The sequence below is a fragment of the Gymnoscopelus braueri genome (genome assembly GCF_963280865.1).
Source record: "Gymnoscopelus braueri genome assembly, chromosome: 17".
In the NCBI taxonomy this organism is placed as follows: Eukaryota; Metazoa; Chordata; class Actinopteri; order Myctophiformes; family Myctophidae; genus Gymnoscopelus; species Gymnoscopelus braueri.
The window spans coordinates 31,696,863-31,722,415 of NC_137617.1; the positions used below are offsets into that span (position 1 = coordinate 31,696,863).

Consider the following 25,553-nt stretch of genomic DNA (forward strand, 5'->3'; position numbering starts at 1 on the left):
AATGTGAACTACTTGTACAAGGGTTTACATGGTGTTGTTCAATTTTATGTAATATCCATATGCCTCTTTCAAATTGTGTGTAAACATTTTTACACACAGATTTATCTCAATAAGGATTCTGTTTGAATGCATTGTGGAATGTGTTTCGACAACCTTTGATGTGATGTTTTGACTTGCATGTTTTAATTTATTTGATTCCATTCATTTATATTTTTCTGTCTTTGTTTCATTGTCATGTCATGACATGACATCCTGTATGAGTTGCAAGAGTTGTAGCGATTTCTATGTTCTGATCGTGAGACTTATTTTGAAAATCAGTTGTGTTTACTGCATTGCATGGTACAAAATCTCTGTGCAGACTGCAGTGCATGCAGTGCATATTGAAACCCTCTCATCTGTTACTCTCTGTTCTGATTTGCTTAGCTGTTGTAGAGCTTAAACTGCTTTTTAGTGCTTCATTTAGCTTTGAATACAGAGGATTTGGGTATTATTGCTTAGTTTTTGTTCAACATGCTGCCCTACAAAGACAAAGACAATGCACTTGAAATTACATTGATTAAATAATTTTGACTCTTTATAAGACATCTTGTGAAATTCCTGGAAGCTTGTTAACATGAAAGATATATATTGACACCAGTATGCAATTATAGATGAAATATGGTCCTCTAGGAATATTTTCAGGGTATGATAATTATCAAAACATATTTATATACAGTAATCAGTTTAGGTTGCTTGGGCCTGTTGAACCAGTTAGACTTATCTTTAACTCATTCAGTGCCATGCTTATTTATGGCAGTTTGGCTCTGAGTGCCACAGCCAAAATTCATTGTAAAAAAAGTGCTTAGGAGCCGAGATACAGCCTTTTCCATTAAGAAGTTAAACAAAGAGTGAATGGAGCAGAATATTTTCAAATCATGATATCTTGGGTTCTGAACATTTTTTTTCATGACGTCTTAGACGTCACGTGGCGCTCAGGGCGCTCAGGCCATGACGTCTTAGACGTCATGTGGCACTGAATGAGTACAAAAGTATGTAAGTAATTTGGCAGTTATTTAACTTTGTATACATTATTTGTTTGTTTGTTTTATCATAATATGATTTCCCCCAGAAATCTATTTGACATACTCTATGCTGCATAACAATAAACTATTTCTGAAGCTCATTGCCACACTTTCTACGTTTGTACGCCAAATGCTGTTAGTATCATGTGCAGATTGCAATGAATACACTTTATGTCATATGTAGCTATTATTATTTTATAGGCTACCTGTCTGTCATTGAGTTACTGCAGGGGTCTTCAACGTTTTCAGGCCAAGGACCCCCTAGCTGAGCGAGAGATGAAGCAGGGACCCCCTCTATATTGTATAAAATTGTGTTTCAGATTCACCTTTTTTTGTTTACTTGGTCTTCTCTTTTTTCCCTCTACACCTATACCTCTTTGGTTCAAGTGGTTAAGGTAAAAAAAATAATCATATCACACAAAGATTTGGCGGACCCCCTGTAGTAACACTGAGGACCCCCTAGGGGTCCCGGACCCCCTGTTGAAGACCGCTGAGTTACTGTATGTGCGTGCATGTGTGTTTGTGTGACAACCACCAGAGGGCATCGTCATATCAACAGGTTTGGAAAAGAACAAAGACAAAGCGCTACATTTATTTGCTGTGTTTGACTATCAAGTTCATGATTGGAAAATTAAGCACTATGATGAGTATAGATTTATAGAAGCCTATATACAGTAGGGCAGTGGTTCTCAAAGTGGTATTTGGGGACCCCCAGGGGCCAGGGGTCATTGAGAGTGTTCCAGTGGGTATCCAGCTAAACGATTGATAGTTATAGTAACCAAATGAACTCTTATATCCGAGAGTCTAGCCTACAAATGGAACCAAATGGACCCGGTTCAGAGTTAAATTAACAACTGAGGGTTTTTACTGAGGGGCCCCCTTAAAACAAACGTGGCAAAGAAATGGGGGGTCCGTGACCTAATCCAATGCGTCTCAGATTCTCAACCGGAGCTGGGGGGGGATTACTGCTCATAATTCGATTTGACCAATTCATATGCAATTCATATTTGTATACATTATGAACTTGCGAAATGGGTCATTCTGCACAATGAGTACTTTTACTTTTGGTACTTTTAGTACATTTTGATGCCAATACTTTTGTACTTTTACTCAAGTAAATTTTGATTACCGGACTTTTACTTGTAACAGAGTATTTTCTACACTGCAGTATTGCTACTTTTACTTAAAGTAAAGGATGCGAGTACTTTTTCCACCACTCATATGCAGCACTCGCTCGCCATTGGTCGTCTGATATGAAAGTTTAACCCTAAACGAGCTCACTGATTGGTCTCGTCACCCGTCAGCTACGGAAACGTCACCGCCTAAACGTGGTTGCGCTTCGAGAGGCGCGACACAGACAGGATCAGCCCGCAAATCTATATGTGAACAGCGGCGGCTTGGCGCAACAACAGGGTGAAATAGTTACAAGATTGCAACATAGTTTCGGGGAGGATCTAAACGCTCCATTAGCAGCGGCGGAAAGTGAAGACTGTCAGGAAGTTGTTGTGGAGGGGTGCGCGCAACAGGTGTCAGTCAGCTGTACGTTGTTTTATAGTTATAGACTACTAAGAAGTCACTGAAGCGGTTCGGGACACACACGGTCTGGGTCTGCATCGTCGACATGTCAAACCTCCGACCCAGATACTGCGCGTTAGAAAAGGGGCCGAGCGGCTACGGCTTCCATCTCCACGGCGAGAAGGGCAAGACGGGTCAGTTCATCCGGCTCGTGGAGCCCGACTCTCCGGCCGACGCCTCCGGTCTGACGGCCGGGGACCGCCTGGCGTTCGTCAACGGGGAGAACGTGGAGGGCGAGAGCCACCAGCAGGTCGTGGGCAGGATACGAGCCACCGTCGGGCCGCTGGAGCTTATCGTGATGGACGCCGAGATCACGGAGCTTCTGAAGAAACACAATTTGCAGTGCCGCAAAGAGTTCGTCACGGAGGGCATCCCCGTGCCCAGCAGCGAGTCCGACCACGGGGACGCACAGAGCAACGGCACCCCGCGGGCATCCACGTCCTCCTTGAAGGGCTCCCCGAAGGACTCCCCGAAGGGCTCTCCGAAGGGCTCCCCGAAGGGCTCCCCCAAGGACTCTCCGATGGGCTCCCCAAAGGGCTCTCCGAAGGGCTCCCCTGCTCCATCAGAGAACGGAGAGGTCTCCCTGGAGAGGCTGAGTGTAAGCTCCAAGGTAAATGATCAATACTGTTTTTATTTGTAGATTTTTTTCCAAAATGACCTCGCATATTGGCTATCTCTGATCTATCTATCTATCTATCTATCTATCTATCTATCTATCTATCTATCTATCTATCTATGAAAATAGCCTATATACAATAGCCATGGCTATCAGATCAGGATGCTCTATGGACCAGAGCTACATAATCCATATTGGCCAACAGATACGCTGTGAACCATGTAGCCATGACATGTGTTTTCCTGTTTTTAGACAGGATGTTAGGATGTCTCTGATCAGATCATGATGTAAGAGGATGTGTGTACGAGCTCCTCAAGTTACATGAAAATAAATATATCTATCCCCTGCTTGGTAGCCACTTCCAGTGCCATTAGAGCCAGTTAACGGGTAGAGGCTCAGACAGAGGTTTGACACAACATAGCAGAATAACATATAGGCGTAGACATATAGCCTGGTGAACAGATTCTTTGTGGTGTGTGATTGTCTGTAAAACTCCATGTTTCCTCTTTGAGCTCCTGTTCAGGTTTGCCTTGTCAGACCAGAAGCTATGCTGCTTTGATGTAGGTCAACCAACTGGAATATCCCATCTAATACTTGTTATTATTGGACTAAAATAGTGCCTAGTTGTTACACAGTCTTCACCGCACTGTACTGTATGTCCTAAATTGTTTTAGAACATACTAGAGAAAGCCTTGACTTCATTCAGGTCCATGGCATGTCACTGTGTCTGTCTGCTTCTCTGTGAATATGTGGTTTGAACTGATGGCATTTGCTGAAGGACACGCAAAGTTTAGGGTTTAAGTGTCACAACAACAGCCATGGCTTTGGTCAACATACTTCACTTCTCCTCTTCTTAGCATCTCCCTTATTAACCTTCACATCTAACCAAATGCCAGCTCTCAGAGGCATCTGGGGTGGGGATTAGAACACCATCCAGGTTCATTCACGGCCACCAACGCTGAACACTCTTCTCAGATGTCGGGTACATATTAGGTAAGTTCTGACACATGTCAGTTGGCTAGGACAATTGAGGACGTTGAACGCTACTTAACGTATAGTATCTCATTCATTACTTCAATGTATCTCTGTCCCTTTCTTTAAACAAGCAAAGGTTTCCATTGTATGGGTTTATTCAGCCATGGGTTCGCACAGGTCACCAAGACACTTGGGGGTTGTTGACTGGCTATGTAGCCATGTTAACTGGTGAAAGGTCTGGGTGATTATTTTGCAGTTGCACAACGACAATAAAAAATAGCTTTTCTTATGGCTGTGCTGTGCATATCTCTTAGATGTGATACTGCTCCCAATTTAGTTTAAGGCTTATCCTATTCGAGCAGAAAACACAGTGGTTGTTATCAACTTTCCTGCCGTTGCCGGGGTTATTGCTTTGACAACGTGTTGCAAAGCGACACACCAATCGGCATGTTCATATTTTGGTGCGCAGCATTGGCTGGGTTATTGTGTGGGTGAAATAGGCTTTCTCTCCCTCCCTACCTGTCTCCCTCTCTCTCTCGCTGACCGAGCTCTGGACTGATATCACACACAACCTCCCTCCCTCTCTCCCTCCCTATATCTCTTTACATTTAGCACGGGCTGTCAGAAAACCTGATTTAAAAGGCTGTTTTACATTTTCTTTTACACCACTCCGTCCTTACTAAAGACATACCTTTACATTTTTGAGACGGACAACTTTCAGAAATAGGTCAAAAATAGACTGTCCCTCCCATGTCGAATGGTAATGCTACAGTATGTGAGCTACAATAAAGGGGAAGGTCACAGATGGAGCTAGTTTGGCTCAATGAGATGCTGCAAGCCAGATACAGGTACATTCTAGACCAGAGCCTGCCCGATAAATTGGTCTGGACGTTATATCGGTCATTATTTGACTTTTTAGACAACATTGGTATTGGCAGTTATGCAGCCAATACTTTCAACCTTTCCATCCCTATATTTTGGGCCGATCTACAAGCAACACGCTGTGAGCACCGGTCGGGCTCTAGTACATTCCTCCCTGATTGGGGACTTGGCAGAGCTGGTCCACTCACCTGATACAGACCTTTCATACTAGCCTCCCAGTAGGTTTCTATTTAATGTACTCTACTGCCGGATTACATGAAAGTAGCCTTAAAGTGTGGAGCTTGTTTTACTCCAAAAATAAACTGTTGTTATTTCTTTACAAATACTATTTCTTTTTTTTCCCCTTTTTTTTTTACTATGCTCTCTGTTGCAAACTACCAAAACTGTAAACACTACATAGCAGTCAAAGAAAAACATCTTTGGAAGTTTTAACCACTTAAAACCCCATACTTGCGTTGTACAACAAGCTCACAACTATTTTTCAATAAAGATAATTTTTGAAACATATAAAAAAGTGAACACGTGTACAAAATAGGTCCGGGTTAATGTGGTTAAAGAATTAACTTTTCTCACATTCCCAGATCGACAAAAAGTTAACTAAAGTCTGTGCAGGAATAACTAAGCCTGCGTAAAACGTACTACTGAAGAAACTCGATCCGTCAGTTCACGTGGTGTTGGATAAAAGCATGAGCCAAGTGAACATGTCATCATATTATGGTAACATCCTGGCCTCTGGTGACTCAGTCCACTGCCAGCCTGACAGCAGTCCATTGGTTGCCATGGAGATTTCCCACAGCAGAATGAGGCATTGTCCACAGTGTTTGCCTGTGGAGAAAGGGATTCGGCCGGGGAGGAAAGGAGAGAGGACTCTCACGCCTCAGCAAGGAGGCCACGCTGACCCTAAAATGCCTACACCCCCCCCACTTAACACACACTGTGTGTGTGTGTGTGTGTGTGTGTGTGTGTGTGTGTGTGTGTGTGTGTGTGTGTGTGTGTGTGTGTGTGTGTGTGTGTGTGTGTGTGTGTGTGTGTGTGTGTGTGTGTGTGTGTGTGTGTGTGTGTGTGTGTGTGTGTGGGTGGGTGGGTGGGGGGGGGGTGGGGGGGGGGCCTGGCCAGTAGATTAAACAGCCATTTGTTCTCTACTTGAAACATGACATACTACTGTAAGTGAACAAAGTTAATATGAAGCAGACTAATGCTGACTCTTTCTTTAAAAGTGATTTGATGTTTATTATTCTTTTGTGGGATTAAAGAAAAAAAGTATTTATTCAGGTAGGATGGTCTAGAGACAAGAAACTGAGGGCAAGGAGAGGGTTGGATCATCAGGTCTCAAGCTGAAATTGAACCTGGAATGTTGCAGTTATGTTGTCATGTACACACATACCAACACATATCAACACAACCTCTACATCATGGTCAAATCTTAGTTATTTGATCACCGAAGACATACACACGTTATATTTTCCTTGATGATATTTATATGGACTCTTGTGACTCCATGAGTACTGTACACATAGTGAGTGACAGAGAATGTGGGGAACTTTAGACTTCAGCCCTACAGACCTTGGGGCTGGTCTTGCTTCACCAAGCTTTCTCCTTGAGGTTGCACAACACTCTTATCATTCGGCATAACATTTGATCTGACATTTTATTGAAACTAAAATAATAAAGCCATCTTACCTAATACAGTCCATTGTATTGGTAGTTACATAACAGTCTACATTTCTGGATTCAAGTTTCACTGACAGGCCATTTTATCCAGGGGAGTTGTCTTTGCCAACCGGTTTCCATGGAGATAGGGCTGCCTTCCCAAATAAACCCTTTTAAGGGCGTTTGACATCATCTGACCAAATCCTCCTTAATTTTAAGTCACAGCTTGAACTGTGATATTAAGCTGTCCAAGAAAAAAGAAGCCAGCAGAACTGTCAAGATTAGCCAAGGCCTGTGACTTGACAGGGATTATGATTGCATTTAGTGCGAGTAATTATGAGTGTCTTTGAAGTCTCTCTCGCTCTCTCTGTCTTCCCTGCACAGATGCAGATGCAGTACACTTATTAGAAATGGTTGAATCTCCTAGAAGATGTCACTGTTAGTGATTCATTTTGGTTGTAGACTTAAAAGCGACAACCCCTAACCTTTATATTGTATTAAACGTACTCTACCATGCATATTGTTAAAAATAACATTTTATTCACTAATTTGCAGCTTTAAGCCAAATTTGTATTCTGTACATTTTTGGTGTAACATTTGAATTAGCTTTTAGTCAGTGGAGGCCAGTTGTATGCCATTGTGCTGCTTGTACACACGCATAGACACACAGTGACAGAATCACACAAACCGTCACAATAGGTTCCTCTGTCAGTTCACTGACAAGAGTGAGAAGAAAACCACTTCCTGTCTAAACATGTCAAATTGCTCCGACTCCTTCTGTGATTGTGCTCGTTGGTAATGACGTTTCCACCGATGTAGTCTGACTGATCACACCCTCTCAGGCAACAAAAACAGCTGGTACAGTACATGTAATCATGTACATAGCCCGACCGATGCCAGATCTTTGGGTCCGAACCCAATTTTGGAGACCACCGATTACCGCTGACAAAGAAAAACAAAAGTGCACAATCGTGAAATCAATTGGAAAAACATTTAACGTATAAGCAAGAACTTAAGGCCTATTCAACATTTTCCAAAATTAGCCGATTGACAAGCTCACAATGTATCACAACGCAACGTGTTGTGAGCTTGTAGATCGGCTATATTTTGAATATATATATTTTTAAAGCTAACATTTGTAACTCAAAGTTTGTAACAAAGGTTTGAGAACTACTGCTCTACTGCTATGTGACGAGCATGAATGTACACGTAACTACTCACCCAACTGCCCTGTCTGTCTGATTTGCCTGGTAGGTGCTGATGGCTCACCACCACGGTACTACAATTTGCCAACTTGTTGTCATTACCATTTGGGGGAAGTATTGGCAAAAAGTACTAATGGGACTTTGTAAATGTAAACTAAATGATTAGTATCAAATTATTCCTTTCTGTGTTGAGTGAGCAAGTTGGTTGTATGCACATTTCAATATGGAATGATATTATGGTATGGGATGACTAGATTGTGAACATAATAAGAAAATAATGAGATGGTGTTCTTGCTCATTAAAATGTTATTACTGTCACTTGTTGTTAAATAAGTCACTTTAAAACATTATTACTTATTGATATAGATTTATCCATTAGATATCCATTTGTACAACATTCTCATTTAGCTGTGCTGTTGACTGTGTCATAAGGCGGTTGTTTAATGATTGATATTAAGGTGGGCCGTGGACTAACTATTCCTGTACTGTGTGTGTACTTTCTCAAGTTGAACATTATTTCAGGAGTCATGTGCACGTGTCGAGAGTGTCACAGTGCATGTAATGGACTTCTCCGAAGTCTCTGTATTGCTGAGGCTACAAAAATGTTTGGAGGTAAAGACCTTCCATTTCCTCCACACTTGTCAGTTTTGATTATATGTGTTATAGTGACTAACATACTGTAGGAGATTTATTTTTTTATTTTTGACTTGATTATTTTCTGGTATATTATCAGAGATCACAGACATGTCAAACTACATTCCTTTCTTTCTGTCATTGGGTTAGGCCTCTGATGTGGTAGATTTATTTTTAGACGTGTGAGACACGTAAACAAAAGCGTCAACCTTTTTTAGTTGAAGGTCGTTCAGTAAGTTGGAAATCATTATGGAGTGATTAGCGGTTAGCCCGAGACCTCCCATTTTACTAGAGCAAGCCATAAAGCCATTAACCTTTGATATTGAACTCTGTGATATTCGACAGCGTTAGAGGGCTGCTGTTGCTGCCTTCTGCTACTGGTGCTTGAGCTTAAACAGACATAGTCAGCCTGAGCATCATGTGATGAAGTCTCCTGAACGAACAGTGGGAAGACACAAGCCAGAGGCACTGAATAAGATACAGTATCATGTCACAACAAAGCACACATCCACAGACGATAATCGTCTGGACGCCATTATCACAATATGTTGTTCCAGGGACCCCCAGAAGCAAAGATTTGAGTTAAAAATGTTCTCTTTATTCAAAGATTTGCACAAAGTTTCAGGATTTTTCAAAAATAGATCTACAAGCTCATAGACTCGTAGATCTGCAATTTTTGAATAGCCAAAGTATAAAATAATGGTTTAAAGGGGTTACACAGATGCGTTCCCGGTTTTAATGGGTTTAGAGAAAACAACTCGGACAAGTTCCACTCGTTTTGGACCATAAACCCAAAGATTCCACCCACAGGATTGAGTTTAACACACTGCCTCCAATGTTGTGTTTTTAAATTTCAGAGCAGATTCTATTGCCTATTCTAACCTGTGGTTTTTTTCTGCTTGACCTAGATTTCTTATGAGCAGAACACACAGAGACAGAGAGCAGAGTAGGTTAGAGCTGTGGTTCTCAAAGTGGGGTCCGGAGATCCCCAGGGGTACTTGACAGGGTTCCAGGGGGTCCCTAACAAAAGTGTTGATAGTTAGGATGGAACCAAATGGAACCTTACAGGTCTGTAACTCTGACAGTGTACAGATGGAACCAAATAATTTTGTTCCATCTGTACACTGTCAGAGTTATGGGGTGTCTGGCCTATTATGCATACCTACATACATACATACATAAGTGGGGGTCCTTGAAATTAAAAAAAGGTTGAGAACCACTGGGTTAGAGAATATGGTTGTTTTCCCAAACAGACAAAACAAGTGACAAGGCAGGGATCAATGGTACGATTAATCATTAATCACGACTTAATCAGACATTGATTGTAATCATCAGTCAATAAAACCCACTTAATCAAACAAAATGCTAGCGTCCCTCGCTCTGGGGAAAACATCCGGCGAAAATGGCAGATCTACAAGCTCACAAGCGTGTTGTGAACTTGTAGAGCGGCTATTTATCGGCAAAATATATTTGCTGTAGAGGGGGGTAAAAGGAGTGGAGCAAGTACAAATAGAGCCCTAGGAGACCCTGATCAACCTGTAAGTGATGAACAAAGAACGATATACAGCCTTAGTGCGTCTCGGAAATGCTGATGAGTGCCAATTTATGTTATGTTGGCATACTTTTATGTCACGAATAATGCAAAGTAGTCCATTAATGATCTCATGGTGTGGACATGTACCCTTTTTTATAGCCTGTAATCCAGGAAAACAAACACACACGTACAGTACTGTACTGTATGTGCCAGATGGCTGTTATTTTCTCCTCATGGAGCCTATAGGGCGGCAGAGGCTTGTCTTTTGTTTACCCACTCATCTGTAAGCACCGCTGCAGCCATTGTTCAGGAAGAGACCAACTACAAATGACTGACCGTTGGCCCATCTCTAGACAGTCAGTGAAGGGCAGTTTGCCTACTGATTAGTCAAGGTTAGTGAATATAATTGACTAGAATCTAATAGAATGTTTGTTTCCCAAACATAATCTACCCGAAATGGGTCGCGGACACATTTTCATGGGTTGCAAGTAAATATCCGTTCTTTTTTTTTCTTTTTCCTACAATCTTTTATTATTATTTTTTTTCCTTTTTATAAAATGTTCTTTGTTTAAAAAAAAAGAATTCTTAAGGTTTTCAGAGAAAAAAAAATCTGAACCTTTCCAGAAATTGTCAGAAATAGTGAAGATCTGTAATCTCACGTGTTGCATCACAATACATTGTGAGCTTGTAGATGGGCTATTTTCACTATTTTTGAAGTGACGGGGGAGACATCAGTTCTCTTTTGGAAAAGGCTTGGGAACCCCTGTAATAGACTAAACCACTTATTATTACCAGACTGTACATTAAGGTTGTCTGGATTCACTCTACAGAGAAAATAAATGTTTAGAGTTTTAATCCAGACAGAAGTTGACACTTCAAAGGGCCTAGTAGCCCAATTTTTTAATTCATCAAGGGGAGACCGGCAACCATTCCTTCCTCTCTTCTCTCCCCTCTCCAGCCCCGTGCTGGTCCCTGTCACAACGCCCAAGCTCCTACACTTCAGGGGGTCCCAGTGTGCCCACAGTGGCAGATGATGATAGGCGGATAGAGAGAAAGAGGCCTCAGTTCCTGATCTCCAGCCAGCTGTGCAGAGATCTAGAGTTTACCACACCAAACAGCTTATAACACTTCTAAACGGGATGAGTCATCTTCAAAATTACTTTAGAAGTAATGTTGTTTTAGGCATTTCTGCTTTTATAGGGGCAGGATTCAAACATTGGAGAGCGACTGCACAGCAAGAGATTTGTGTCTCTGGTTTGACACAAATTACATTTGTATACATTTTCAGCGCCACGTTTGTTGAACACATGTTAAAGAGTAGTGCAAATTCTGTGTTGTCCCAAATTAGATGTGGAAATGCTTTGAAAATGACAGATCCTCTTTTTAATTAACAGTGTGCGGTCAACATGAGGGCCCTTCAGAGCCACATGTTGGTGAAGTGTCTAAAACATTGAGTCTGGCCTGTAGGAAGAAATGAATGAGAAAAGGGTGAACTGCTGGAGAGAGATGGGGGGGGGGGGGGAGATTTAAGGCGTCGGTAAGCGAAGGAGACGTCTCCGTCCTCAACTCTGGCACATACTTCCAAGGTCTCCCTGAGATCAGCTGTAGATTTACAGATTGGCAGAGGAACAGAGAGAGTAGGAGGCTATCTGCCTTGTTCACCTCATGTGCCTTGGGCAGATTCCCTCTCCCCCTGTGGTGGGGTAACTGGATTATATGGCTCCTATTCTCTTGCACTTACTTCAAATGCCTGTCGAGGGATTGTTGGGGACTGTTTAATGATCTTTGTGTGCGTGTGTGTGTGTGTTTATTAGAGAGGGGATTGTGAGTGTGATCTTGTAACACGTAGAGAGACGGAGACGGTGTGTTTGTGCAGTGTGTTGCTACAACGAACTCTGAGAACCTTCTATCATTGCTATGTCATAATCACTATATAGGAAGGAAGATACTGTAAAATGGCTTTGGCTGAAAAGGACTAAATCGGGAAGGAATAAAATGTAAGGTTTATCAAATCTCATCCCCTGCCAGATGTCACACGCCATTTACGCATTCCGGAAATTTCATCAATCATAAACCGCGCTGACTTATAAACCGTTCAATTTAATATATAAGCCATTTTGCAAGTGCGCAGATAGCGAGACTGTCCGCCCATCTTGAGTGGATGTTAAGGCTGCAAAGGTTACTCTTAAAGGGCTGAGTGTCAGGGAATCATTAACGGATGACTGGCGATAAGCGAAGCCGCTCCATAGATAGGAGCCTTGTTATCGGCGAATGCGAGTGCAACGGGTGGTTGAGGGACCGTTTTTATTAGGGGCTCAGATGTTCCCTGCCGTTGCTGTGTTATGCATATGATAGCTGTAAAACCTTATAGTATCTATGTCTTCATACTGGGGAACACATGAGCACAATGGAGTAAAGTACACAGTACAGGAAAGTCCTCAGTGTTAAATGGAACCAAATGGACCCCATTTGGTTTGTACACTCATCTTGAGTTAAATTAACTCTGAGGATTTAACTGCACGAAACCGCAGAATATCATGGAGGCACGTACAGTATCATGGTTATTCATTCATGTTTTAAACATAAAAAAGGGTAAGAAGTGACATAGTGAAAGCTGACTGTACAACACATTAACAAGGACAAAACACAAAACATTGAATGTTGTGCGAAATAGAAATTGAATTCTGCTTAAACATGAAATACTTTGTATATACGTACAAACATTTTTAGCGCTTTTTAGAAATCGCACACTCCAACTGAGAAATTATTTTATGTGTAAATATATTTCATACTGGTATTGGCTCTAATTTGTGATAAAATAATTAGCATATCTGCAGGATCAAACAACTGTATACTGTAAACCACATAGACTTGCTGTTGCTTTTTATGACAGGAAGTCATGTCAGCAGTTCTACACAATGTTTTGTACACACGCGCGCACACACACACACACACACAATTCATGAATGCGAACAGTTGTGCAAATAAAGGCCTACATTATGTTCTTTAAGATAGATAGATAGATTGGTTGATAGATCAAAATAAATAAATAACTTTGTTTCCTTGTTCTGCTTTTTTAAATCCTTAATGATATTTTAATTGTCTACATAACCACTATCTGTCAAGCACATGCCACAGGAAAGGGGAAGTTGGTCTATGCCTCACCATTTAGTTAGAACAAGCATGTAGTGTGAAGAGTACAAGTAGAGTACGGTCATTATATTTTTTCCCCCCTTTGTAGCATGTTACATTTTTCTGAATCATTTACTTCAACTTTTCTTGTCATAAGGGCAAAGTGCTTTGTGATTTACATAATCCTAATCCTCAACTAAGTCTTTTGAGATAAACACTGTTTACCCCATTATTTCTCGCTTCTAATGGTCAGAATTTGTTGTTTGAAAATTATGTGTGAATCTCATTAAATAAATACACATCTCTCTTTTTTTTCTCTCTATCTCTCTCTCTGTTTACCTAGGAGGGGAAAGCTGAGTTGCGACCTCGTCTGTGCCATATGAAGAAAGCACCAAATGGCTACGGTTTCAACCTGCACAGTGAAAAGAATAAACCAGGCCAGTACATCAGGGCTGTGGATGAGGACTCACCTGCACATGACGCAGGCCTAAGGCCCCAGGACAAGATTGTGCAAGTATGAAATACACAACCACCAACTTGATATGTGTTCTTATTCGTTGCTTGTTATACTAACTGCAAGCTAACTGAAGAGCTAGCGAACTCAGAAATTCTCGCTCACTCACTCCATGACTCATTCATTCTCACTCAGTCAGTTCTCATCATGATTTGTGTGCATGGGGATCTCATCTTAAACAAGCTCAGTGCTTAATGAGTCTTCTAGTTTAGTAGACCTTGTATTGTGAATTTGTACTTCCATGTACTGTTGTTCTCATGTCTTACTAAATAAAGTACATCAATCAATCAGTCACACCTTCCCACACACACACACACACACACACACACACACACACACACACACACACACACACACACACACACACACACACACACACACACACACACACACACACACTCTGGTGGTACTAAAAACACATGGCATTTTCAACCCTAACCCCTAATACTAACCCCCACCATAATCTTTTACCAACTATAGCTCTAAACATCTATAGCCATGAAAATGACCATTTCCCTCATGGGGACCCAAAAACTGTCCCCATAAGTCACGCTTATGTGCTTTTACTCTCCTTGAGAGGATATTTTATCCCACACACACACATACATACATACATACATACATACATACATACATACATGTGTGTGTTCGTATTTGTGTTATAATCCCTTCGGAGCGGTAATAGGAACTATCACCGATTTTTTGGCAGTGATTAGAGTTGATTGTATGTTATATGTTTTTGTGTTTCTGTAAGTCTGCTTGTGTGTATGTGTGTGAAATGGGAATGAGAAATTAATCTTTGTTGATCGGTCTCTCAGGCCATGGTGTACATAATAGCACCAGAGTTAATCCACTTACTGTGTCTCTGGGGCGAATTATACCCTGGTCAAGCAGTCTACAGTGCTTTTCCTCCCACCAGCCTGGGAGGAAGAAAGCGAAGAGGAGTGAGAGGAATTTCATTTTCTGTTTTTACTTTCCATTAATGTGATTGATCATGCACCATCTTTAACATCATGTATTCAGATGGGGAGGGAAGGTTGTGGGACAGTGGAATGTATACATACACGTACACATACACATACACATACACACATACACACATACACACATGTACACGTACACACACACACACACACACACACACACACACACACACACACAGAGTGTGTGCACGTATACTGTAAGGTCTCTGTTGTTTGACACTGGGAGTGTGGGAGACTGGGAGTCGGTAGATTTTCCTCCCACAGGGATTCCACAGCCTTTGACCTCTCTCGCTCTTTGATTAAGATTCCAAGAAGGCTGGGAGTATACGGGACTGAGAGGTTGTCCATAGATACCGCACCTTGTACAGCGTTACCAGATAATTCTATCACACCAGGTGTTTATACTCTGCTGTCACAGCGGGGAGCTCCAGATCGAGAGCTCCATGCATATCTGGGCTGAAAAGATTTTTGTGCTTTATCTTTGTTTTTATTTTCTTTTTCTTTTCTACACATTTCTTTCTGTTTTGGGGGATGATGGACGAATTGTTAACAATAAACACATGTAATGCATTTTCAAGGGGAGGCAAGGTTAAGATAAGAATTGACAAATATTTTTCTTCCTCCCTCCTCTCTACTCTCCTCTCCAGGTGAACAGCAAGTCTGTTATTGGCTTGCAACACTCGGAGGTAGTGGCAGCCATTAAGGCCGGAGGGGACAAAACCAGTATGTTAGTGGTCGACCCTGAGACGGATGCTTTCTTCAGTAGTTGCAAGGTGATCCCCTCTGAGGAACATCTCACTGGTAAGTACTCTCATACCAGTTCATCCGCTACCAATGGCCACTTTGTAAATGTATAAGTCACCCTGGCATCATCGTCATTCCTGAGTGTATCCCGCTGAATGCGGATGTTATGCTGTGGGCGAGGGTAACGGATACTCATAGGTTATTCGTTCAATAAGACAACCAATAAACTCCCGCATCTCCTCAGATGTGGGCTTCGTCAAACCATCCACAGCTACTTTTCTTGGCAGCTGATTTTCTTCCATTACATTCCTGCCCACCACCATCATGGAGACTAGAGGTTTGAATCCTCCACACTGTATCCGCTCTCCAGTGAACACAACAGGCTGTGTTCTAGGTTGGGAACCCAGGGAGGGTTCTCTGTCGTTCAACCAGGGGCCTATTCAGTAGGGAGAAGAACTAGGTCAGATAGCGTGTTCCTCTGCACGCGCTACACCCTCCCGGGGAAACTCCCCTCCGTCAGGTGAAAATAAGTGACTATGACATCACGTGTGTTATCTGCAGCCCTCCCCAGGTCCTACCTGTAGGGGTTAACAGTGACAGGGGCTGCATCGCAGGGACTTCATTTGGTCAACACTTTGAAGTTAATAGATTAGGTTTAACATTACTGTCAATGCGGAACCACCCAGTCAAATGAACTGGTACAGTCCCACTGGAATTCCTTGACTGTGGGGAGGGCGTTGACTCAAGGCAAGCATGTAGTTGCTGCTGGCATTGCTCACCTTTTGTTGGTACACAGCTATTCTGTGAACAGCCAAACCTAGGTGTTTGGTTTCCTTTGTGCCTTTTATAAACGCTAGTGTCTCCCCAGCCATGGATTTTACCCTACCATCCACAGCAAACTGTGTTTGTTGGCTGAGTTACATCCATATTTGACATGGTGAGTTCCTTAACCAGTGAAGTCGATTGCGGCGCCATTTCAGCTTGCGGTGGCAATTTAACTGCGCTGGTTGATCAGCTGTCGTATAAGCCCAAGGGAAGGTATGGCAGCTGACTGAGATAGGAATTGTTGTTCCGAATTTGAGTTCTCTACATATCAACAAAGGGCTAATGAATTGACTTCTTTTTCCATTCTAGGACCTCTTCCTGATCCTGAGTCGCATTCAACATCAGACGATGAGGTGAGGACACACTGTGTGTGTGTGTGTGTGTGTGTGTGTGTGTGTGTGTGTGTGTGTGTGTGTGTGTGTGTGTGTGTGTGCGTGTGCGCGCTCTGGTGACACTGGTGACACTATCTCATCAGTGTCCTCCCTGACATGGTGTCAGGGTGATCCACAGATAGCTCTAATTGACCACTGGAATACATCCTCCTCAGTGCCTGTAGATAGATAGCAGGCTGGAAAAGCCCTGTCGGACCTCTGTAGACCGTCCTGGTTGGAGATCAGGGGTTGTGGACAGACAGTGTGTGTTGTTGTGAGAAAGAGCCCGTTTATCAAAAGCACCCGCACACACTGCTGCTAGGAGAGAACAAGAACCCCCCTACCCACATTCATGCACATGCCTACACATACGTACACACACATGCACACCAATGACACCATGAGAAACAGGGATTGTCCCCTGATTACATTGTTGCTGACCCCTCACTATGGCAACAGTCTGTGTGCGTCTCCTCTCTCTCTCTCTCTCTCTCTCTCTCTCTCTCTCTCTCTCTCTCTCTCTCCCTGTCTCTCTCTCTCTCCCTGTCTCTCTCTCTCTCCCTCTCTCTCTCTCGCTCTCTCGCTCTCTCTCTCGCACTCTCGACAGCAGGTCTGTCTGTCTCTCTCTCTCTCTCTCTCTCTCTCTCTCTCTCTCTCTCTCTCTCTCTCTCTCTCTCTCTCTCTCTCTCTCTCTCTCTCTCTGTCTGTCTGTCTCTCGCTCTGTCTCTGTGTGCCCCGCAGGATCATGGGATTGAAGCACCTGTAATTCCTAGGGCGTGTCTGGGATTATGCTAATGAGATGACTAACATAGGCATATTTACTCTCTGTCACATGCAGACACACTCAAACTCCTGCTTGCCATGAGGGCAACTGCTGGGCTACTAATTAATTTATGATTACATAACGCTGCACTCATTGTAAAACTTAATGGAAACCTATGACCTCATGCATGCTTCGCTTTATCAGTTGAGCAATGCTATAATAAAAACACACACAAAAAAACAAACGGATGGCCTTTGTTTCACCTACACATGCATGCTGACTGGGCCTGTTGAAGGAAATTCCTCTGTCCTGATTAAGTTAGAGGGTCATGTCAGGGACAAAACATGTTGAACACTGCAAGTGTATAAACAATTGCTGTTTTAAAGAATAATCCTCAATTCCGGCAAGTGGCTTGAAATGCTTACAAGGGGCTTTATCTTTCTGAATGTGTTGTAGCATTTGACCAAAGCCACTTACAGCACCGTGAGTTTATTTTTAGAAACGGTAGCCCAGAGGGAATTGCATGCCTGTTGTTCTTATGTACCAATGGAGTCACGCCGGGTAATAGGTTAAGGCTTAGGACAATACGGCAAAATAATGTCAACATTATCTACTGTAGGACTGAAGAATATAAGGATGTATTTCCCAACAGTGTGTTCTACTTGAGTGCACACAAAGGTTAGTGAATGTGTCATAGTTTTTAAGCAAATATTTGAGGGGTGTTTACCATTGAGTGGAGAGGTTAACAGTGTCGCCTTTGCCCCCTAGTGGACAATGTCACACAGTACATTACAGTACTTCATATATGTCTCTGTTGGGTGGAAACCGCATATGTCCAAAACTGTTACTTTTCAGTATTCAAATTCAAAAATAGCAAAAGTAGCAGATCTACAAGCTCAAAATCGCTCTGTTTTGAGCTAGTAGATCTGCTACTTTTGATGCTTTTGTGTGACGCTGTAGTATGAGGGGTCGGGCATTAATTTACAAATAAACACAAAAATATAAGATGTTTCTGCCCGTCAGCAACGATATTATGAACTGTATGGGGTATTCCATTTGATTTGTGTGTGTGTGTGTGTTACAGGTGAATAAGACAGCAGTAGAGGTGAACGATAAGCCAGCAGAAGAGGTGCAGCCTAAAGTGTCTGTGAGCCCATCTCCTTCAAATGCCTCTTCCAATGCATCCCTGCCAAACGCTGCCACTCCTACCCCTCCACCAGAGGTATGTGTGCATTTGGGGGGTATTTAGATGTGTGCGTATGTGTCATAACTACCTCATACACTTGGGGCCTCAAATATTGAAGTATTCAGATATTCAAATTGCAGTCGACCTACAACGCACAGGGGTTACATTGTCAATACACTTGACATTTCTGTTTGACAATCTGTGCATCTGTGTTGCCATTGCGTGCGTATCCAGGTTGAGAGGGCTCCAGAGCCGTCTCCTAAGGCCGCCAACGACCTAGCCTTGGGCCTGTCACTGGCCCAGGCTAAGGAGAGAGCCCGCCAGAAGCGCGCCGCCAAAAAAGCTCCGCCAATGGACTGGAGCAAGAGGAACGAGTTGTTCAGCAACCTATAAACAACATAGACAACAGAGCAGTCTCCTCCCTTTGATCACATCTACACAGCTGCCATTTTGCTCTTACATCATACTCAAAGGACAGGGTTTCCCGCCCCTCGAGTATGACGTAAAAGAAAAATGGTCGCCGTGCAAACATGGTCAATACTCATCTGTTTTCTCTCTCCCTCCACCAGCAAGCAAGGGACAGCCTATCTTGCACTATTCCCCATCTATCTCTCTTTTGTATTTCTCTTGAGGTACTGTGCATAAGAAAGATACATGTCGAGTTTGTTTAGAGCGTTTTTACGAATAATGTGAAACAGTGTTATTTTTCATGATTTTATTTCATTCACTGTAATTTAGTGTTTTACCAGCTCTTTGTGCTTAAATGGTTTAAATGTCGCTCCTTAGGAATGATCGATAATATATTGAGTATATTTTGAGAAAAGATGAAAGTGGTGGGGGGTGGGGTGATAGCCATGTACAGTTTCATTTAGAAAAGAAGGTGCAAAGCATGATGGGAACAATGGGGGGAAATTAATTGTTGACAGATTTGTGATTGTGAACAAATCTTGAATAAGATCTCTCACAAGAGATCTTTAAATGCTGTCAGATTTATCTTTCTGTAATCAGACTTGATTGCTTGCAAGTTGCAACAACAGCAAATTCTCTTAAGGTTGATGAACCAAATGTGCTACTATAGTCTATGCTTTTGAATGATTAAATAAACAAACTCAAACTAAAATTATCAAAGAAACAGTTTGACATAAATCCATTGATCTCTGGAGGTTGCAATGTAGAATATTGTCTGACTTCATTGCCAAAATATGAATCTATTATTGTATCCTTCAGAGCACTGGTTCTCAACCTGTGGGTCGGGACACCCAGAGGGGTCTCCACATGATTTTGGGGGGGTCCCCAGATGACAGTGAAGTGACAATTTAAGGACTTTTAAGCCGATCTACAAGCTCACAACGCCTCACAAGGCGTTAGATCGGCTATTTTCACAATATTTATCTGTGGAACTGAGTCAAGAAAAATTGAATGCCTCAACTCCTACATTCCAAGTGCTTATCAGGGTGGGGGGGTCCCCAGTTCAAATATGATTATTTTGGGCGGTCACGGCCTGAAAAGGCTTCAGAGAATGCACATTTTCTTTTTTCCAGAATGTCATTCTTTCCCATGGTTGAGATGCACTTCTAAGAATGACAATGCTATACGGTCATACAAGGGTTGAAAGGACTGTGGTTTTCCATAACCACCTAGCCCTACTTTATACTTGTCGCACGACGGTATCACGCAGCGAAATAAACTTGTTGCATTGTTTTATTTGAACTTTTTTTATGTATCGCATTTAATAGAACAGAGACTCCCCCGAGTCTCTGTTCACATGTTGAATCATCTGTTGTAAATCTTTTTCCCCTCTCTGGTTTATGTCTCCATTATTTTTTTAATGTCAGCATTTTACTATTTTTTTTTATTATAACAGACCGACCCCATATATTTTATCTCTTATTAGATTTGTACAGACAAATGATTTGACAGAAAATTCTATTTTGATGAGCAAATGTTTTGATTACTAAAACATTAAACTATGGAAATGTGATATTCAGGTGTTCTGGTGCTTGCTCCATGATTTAGAATGTATTCATGAGGATTGATTAATATACTGTAAAATTAGGTTGTCACAATGTTTATTTTTAATGCAATTTGCGATTGCAACATCACTCGCACACCAAGAGACAAACGCAGTACAGTACATGTAGAAATTCTCAATTTATTTGATTTCATAAACAATACAAATGAATGGAAATGTCTTGAAAAGGGACAAATCAGTAGGGCTAAGACTTTTGATTGTGATGTCAAAATATACATGTCCAGTGAAAGGTCTCATGGATAAATAATTAAGAGGGATATACTGTAGAAGGTCATTGCTGTACTGGCCTTGTAACCCATTTTCTGATGGAAACAAGAAAATAAAAAAAGATCTAATGTTAACATAGGACAGACAGTAAGCGTCTAGCTCATGTCATTTCTCAGTCAGGATATCACAAAATATATAATATATGAATGTGAAACTACAATGAATCGGATCATATGAGTTAACGATAATAAAAAAAAATCTGCTCTACTGAGATCTGAGTTTGTACTATACAGTAAATCCCATATAAGGTGCTTACAGAAGAGATGGTAACATGAATGACACTACAGTCAAAAAAACAAAAACAAACAATATAGAATGTCTATGTACGTAACAAATCTATCGACATTCACATTTCTTAGCTTTCGCAGGAAAATAGATCGACAAGCTTACAACGCATCGCAGTTGATCGGCCAATTTCAGCGAAAGCTTTCCCCACACAATTAAAGAAAAATTGAAAATACATTGGTACAGAGCCCTGCGGGACTCCGGTCAAGTCAACCATATAGGGTTTAAGTGGTTAAGCCTGATTTATACTTTGTCATATGACAGTGTCCCCCGCCGAACATAAACGATCTATAAGCTCAACACGTTGCGATGAGCTTGTACATCGGCTATTTGAAAAAATATATATAAATGGAAGCATTACACGTCTTTGTCATAGATTGTAACAGTACATTGCTAAGACACAGACAGTATACTGAACTGAACTGAACAGAACAACTGTCAATAATACCCTTTTGATGCAGCTGAACACCATTTCAACTGTATTCAACCCTATTAGAATAATAGTGAAGATAACATTTCAAATTATTGGAAAATGTTTTGAAACCTAAAAAAAAAAGGGACCATCGCTGAATTCTCTTTAGTAAAATCTCCCTTTTTGGAAAGGGGAGGTCACCTCCAGTAAGGTTGACTCATAGCATCCCGAGGCAGTAAGCAATAAATTCTTACAGAGGTGTTCTGGAGGTGGACTGAGCTCTCTAAATAACAATGAAACCTGAAAACATGTGCTGTGCTTTCATTGATAATAGTGCTTTGAAGAATATAGAAATGTTTCCCCCACTTTGCATCGGTGGCAAAGTCTTCATTGTGCCTCCTCTAATAGCTGACTAACTTTGGTAAAGACTTTGGTAGTAAAAAAAACAAACAAACAAACAAAAAACATGGAGTGGAGTATGCTGCATAAAATACAATAAACAGTATAGTTTAGATAAATATTTCCTCCCAAGTCGCAGACAATCAGCAGTGAAATATACCAGGGCTAATGCATGACAAACACCAAGTCAATCTCAGTCACTCCTAGTTGGTAAAAAAACAAAAACAAAACAGACATATTCTTTGTTAGTATAAATATAGTCATAACTCAATTTACAATAACACTAGATATCAGAATACAAATTAACATGGACATACAGTATACTGCACCACCATACACTACAGTTTAATATGACAGAATCTATACATGTATGGGTCCATTATGTGGATAAAATTGACTACTCCCTTTGCAACGTGCTTCACACAGTGACATCTGGTGACTGATCTTGCACACATAAAACACATCTCCGCTCCTGTTTGCTGGCGCTCCAATAACATTCTCAGGTGTGTTTCCTAAGGCTACAGTAAGTGCTTGTGTTGAGAAAAGGACAATATCACAAGGAAAGTACGCAGGAAATCCTACAGCGTGCACTCTCTTTTTGCCTTTGTGATGCAGTTAAAAGGCTACTCGTGCTCCGGAGCAGCAGAGGTTGAAAACACTCTGTTTCTTTGCCAACGTCTAAGTTTCTCTTTCATTCCTCACTGCTACCTTTTTTGAAGGGGTGTGGGGGGGGGATTTCTTTAGCGTTTTTGCTCCCTTTAATGAACTATTCTGTTCCTGTGTTGCCTTTAGTGCAGAGGCTATTCCAACATGGCGTCCAGTTGATCGGCCAGGTCATCGAACATATTGCCGATATCATCCAGAATGTTCCCCGCCACTGTTACCGTGCTGCTGCCACTGTTGAACGAAACAGAGACGAGAATGTTAATCACAAGTTCACAACACAATATTAAACACAGCTGTAGCTGTAGCATGATATCTGTGTGCCTGTTTATCGACAAAATCTCTGAATAGAAAATAACTGATCTACAAGCTCACAACGTGTCACGTTGCGACACATTTTCATCATTGGGCCGGGACTGCAGGGCATTCTGCTGGAGCACCGGGAAATTGATACTGACCATGATACTGACATGTTACTGACCATGATACTTACATGATACTGACCATAATACTACTGACATGATACTGACATGACATTGACCATGATACTGACATGACAGTGACCATGATACTGACATGACAGTGACCATGATACTGACCATAATACTACTGACCATGATACTGACCATGATACTGAATGATACCATGAACATGACAGGGCTATGAAAGCCCTGTCATTTAGTGTTGTGAGAGGGGCTTGATGTGACACGGTCTGACATCCATATACAATTCTACTTATAACCGTAACAGGCTTTTTTTTCTCTCCCTGGGAAGTGGGCTAATAATTGTGGGCTCGCTGCTGCTGCATTGTCATTATCCATACTGCAACTTAATTGGCACCTCACTGTTCCTTCATACTTTAACCTATAAACTTGATTCACAATTTAAAAATTCCACCTTAGGGCAATGCCAATGCTTTGTCAATGCAAATGCGTAGATTCATGGTCTTGAAAGTGAGTGACAGGTGCGTCACTCTGTTTCTTTACAATGCGCTGGCTGCAAAAAACTGGCCGCGCACAACCTGAGTTTAACAGCGGCCAACCATGTTTTGGTGTGACTACGCCCTAAGGGCATCTGTTGAGAGTGACTGAGTGATGGTGTAGTGGTCTTCTATTAATCAGACTCCCCGCACAGACATTCCAAGTTCAAAATTCAAATCCCAGTCCTCCTATAGTTCCTTGCTTTTCAACATTAGCTAACTGAAGGCTAACATACTAACACTTCAACAGTACTAAGAGACACTTGCTATGAATCAGTGAGAGATGCCCTAGTGAGCTAGTGTTGCGACTCCCAGTACAGAGGCTCCATGTTCGAATCCCAGTCTTTCTATTGTTCATTACTTTTCAACTTTACTAACTGAAGGCTAACATACAAAAGAACACTTCAACAAGAGACATCTGATGTGAGTGCATGAGAGATGGTGTAGAGGTCAAGTGATCAGACTCTTAGCACAGATATTCCATGTTCAAATCCCAGTCCTTCAATAGTTCATTGCATTTCAACTTTACTAACTGTAGGCTAACATACAAAAGAGTGCTCCAACAGTACTAAGAGACATATGTTGTGAATCAGGGAGAGATGCCCTAGTGGCTTAGTGATCCGACTCCCAGTACAGGGGTTCCAAGTTCAAATCCCAGTCTTTCATTACTTTACTAACAGAAGGCTAACATACAAAAGAGCGCTTCAATAGTACGAAGAGACATATGATGGGAGTGGCTGAGAGATGGTGTAGTGGTCTGAAGATCAGACTCTCAGCATGGAGATGCTGTGTTCAAATCTCAGTCCTTTTATGGTTCATTGCTTTTCACCTTTACTAACTGACTGAAGGCTGACATATAAAAGAACACTTCAAAAGTACTAAGAGACATCTGCCTGGAGCCAGTGAGAGATGGTCTAGTGGGATAGTGATCAGATTCTCAGCACAGAGGTTCCATGTTCAAATCCCAGTCGTCCCATATTTCAATGTTGTAGTACTATGACATTTTCAAGGCCAAAATACAAAAGATTTTTGAACTGTTTGGTTGCTACTATATATGTCTATGAAATTAACTCAACGGAAACAAGTCCGCAAGGACTTTTTTGGCCGGACCTTTTAGACAAAAGCATTATAAATGTAACTGTGTTGTTTTACATTCTTTTGCCTAATAAAAATTTCAATCAATCAATCAATCAATCAAGAAGACACCCGCTGAGGGCCCAAAGGTGTGGTGTGCTTGATCGGTTGCCTCTGCTACAGACAGCTCGCAGGTTCAAGTCCCATGCCATCAACGTGCACAGAGGACCATCGGTGGGACTGCGTCCCTCCCCTGTTTCCTGATAGTTAAAGGTGGCGGGTTATGTCTGAAAGAACTCGGCCCAGAGACACCTCACCTCATTCAGTGGCAATGATGTCCATGTGTTCCACCAGATGGTGCTGTTTGCAAAGTTTGTACTTAGCAAAAATCTCAAGCATGCATGTCCATAGTAGGGTGGAATTTTTTAATTGTGAATCAAGTTTATAGGTTAAAATATGAAGGAACAGCGAGGTGCCAAAGTTCTCATATTTAAGTTTTAAAAGTTAAATATCTCAAAAACGACAAGACATTTCAAAGTAAAACGTTCAAGCATGTGTGTCCACAGTAAGCTGAATTATAAAAAAGTGTGAATGGAGTTGCTAGGTGAAAATGTTTTTTTGAGGTCCCAAAATCTTCCATCGACCTCTATTATAAATGTTTGAACTTTTAAATGAGTATATTTCTAAAACTATAAAACATTTCAAAGATTCATTTTCAGGCAAACGTGTCCACAGTAAGATGAACATTTTAAAGTATGAATGGGGTTGCTAGTTGTAAGTATGTAGGATTAAT

The 25,553-nt window shown here is 41.7% G+C and overlaps 2 protein-coding genes across 3 annotated transcripts in view; one reads left to right on the forward strand and one right to left on the reverse strand.

The window, feature by feature from the left end:
* The first annotated feature begins 2,483 nt into the window (after window positions 1–2,483).
* On the forward strand, window positions 2,484–20,630 carry nherf1a (NHERF family PDZ scaffold protein 1a). The gene is made up of 6 exons (XM_080454444.1): window positions 2,484–3,246; window positions 13,607–13,777; window positions 15,408–15,561; window positions 16,639–16,682; window positions 18,548–18,685; window positions 18,884–20,630. The coding sequence occupies exons 1-6, from the start codon at window positions 2,683–2,685 to the stop codon at window positions 19,040–19,042; spliced, it is 1,230 nt and encodes a 409-aa protein (XP_080310570.1). The 5' UTR covers window positions 2,484–2,682; the 3' UTR covers window positions 19,043–20,630.
* Window positions 19,496–25,553, reverse strand: part of LOC308104130 (caskin-2-like) — a 69,079-nt gene continuing 63,021 nt past the window's right edge. For both annotated transcript variants that reach the window (XM_080454443.1, XM_080454442.1), the window contains exon 21: window positions 19,496–22,941. In XM_080454443.1, coding sequence (XP_080310569.1) covers window positions 22,845–22,941 — 97 coding nt within the window. In that variant the 3' untranslated portion in view covers window positions 19,496–22,844. The remainder of the gene's footprint in view (window positions 22,942–25,553) is intronic.

Coding starts and splice junctions, on each gene's coding strand:
- nherf1a (XM_080454444.1), top strand. CDS start 2,683: ATGTCAAACCTCCGACCCAGATACTGCGCGTTAGAAAAGGGGCCGAGC. Junction 3,247..13,606: donor GGCTGAGTGTAAGCTCCAAG/GTAAATGATCAA, acceptor CTGTTTACCTAG/GAGGGGAAAGCTGAGTTGCG. Junction 13,778..15,407: donor CCCAGGACAAGATTGTGCAA/GTATGAAATACA, acceptor TCTCCTCTCCAG/GTGAACAGCAAGTCTGTTAT.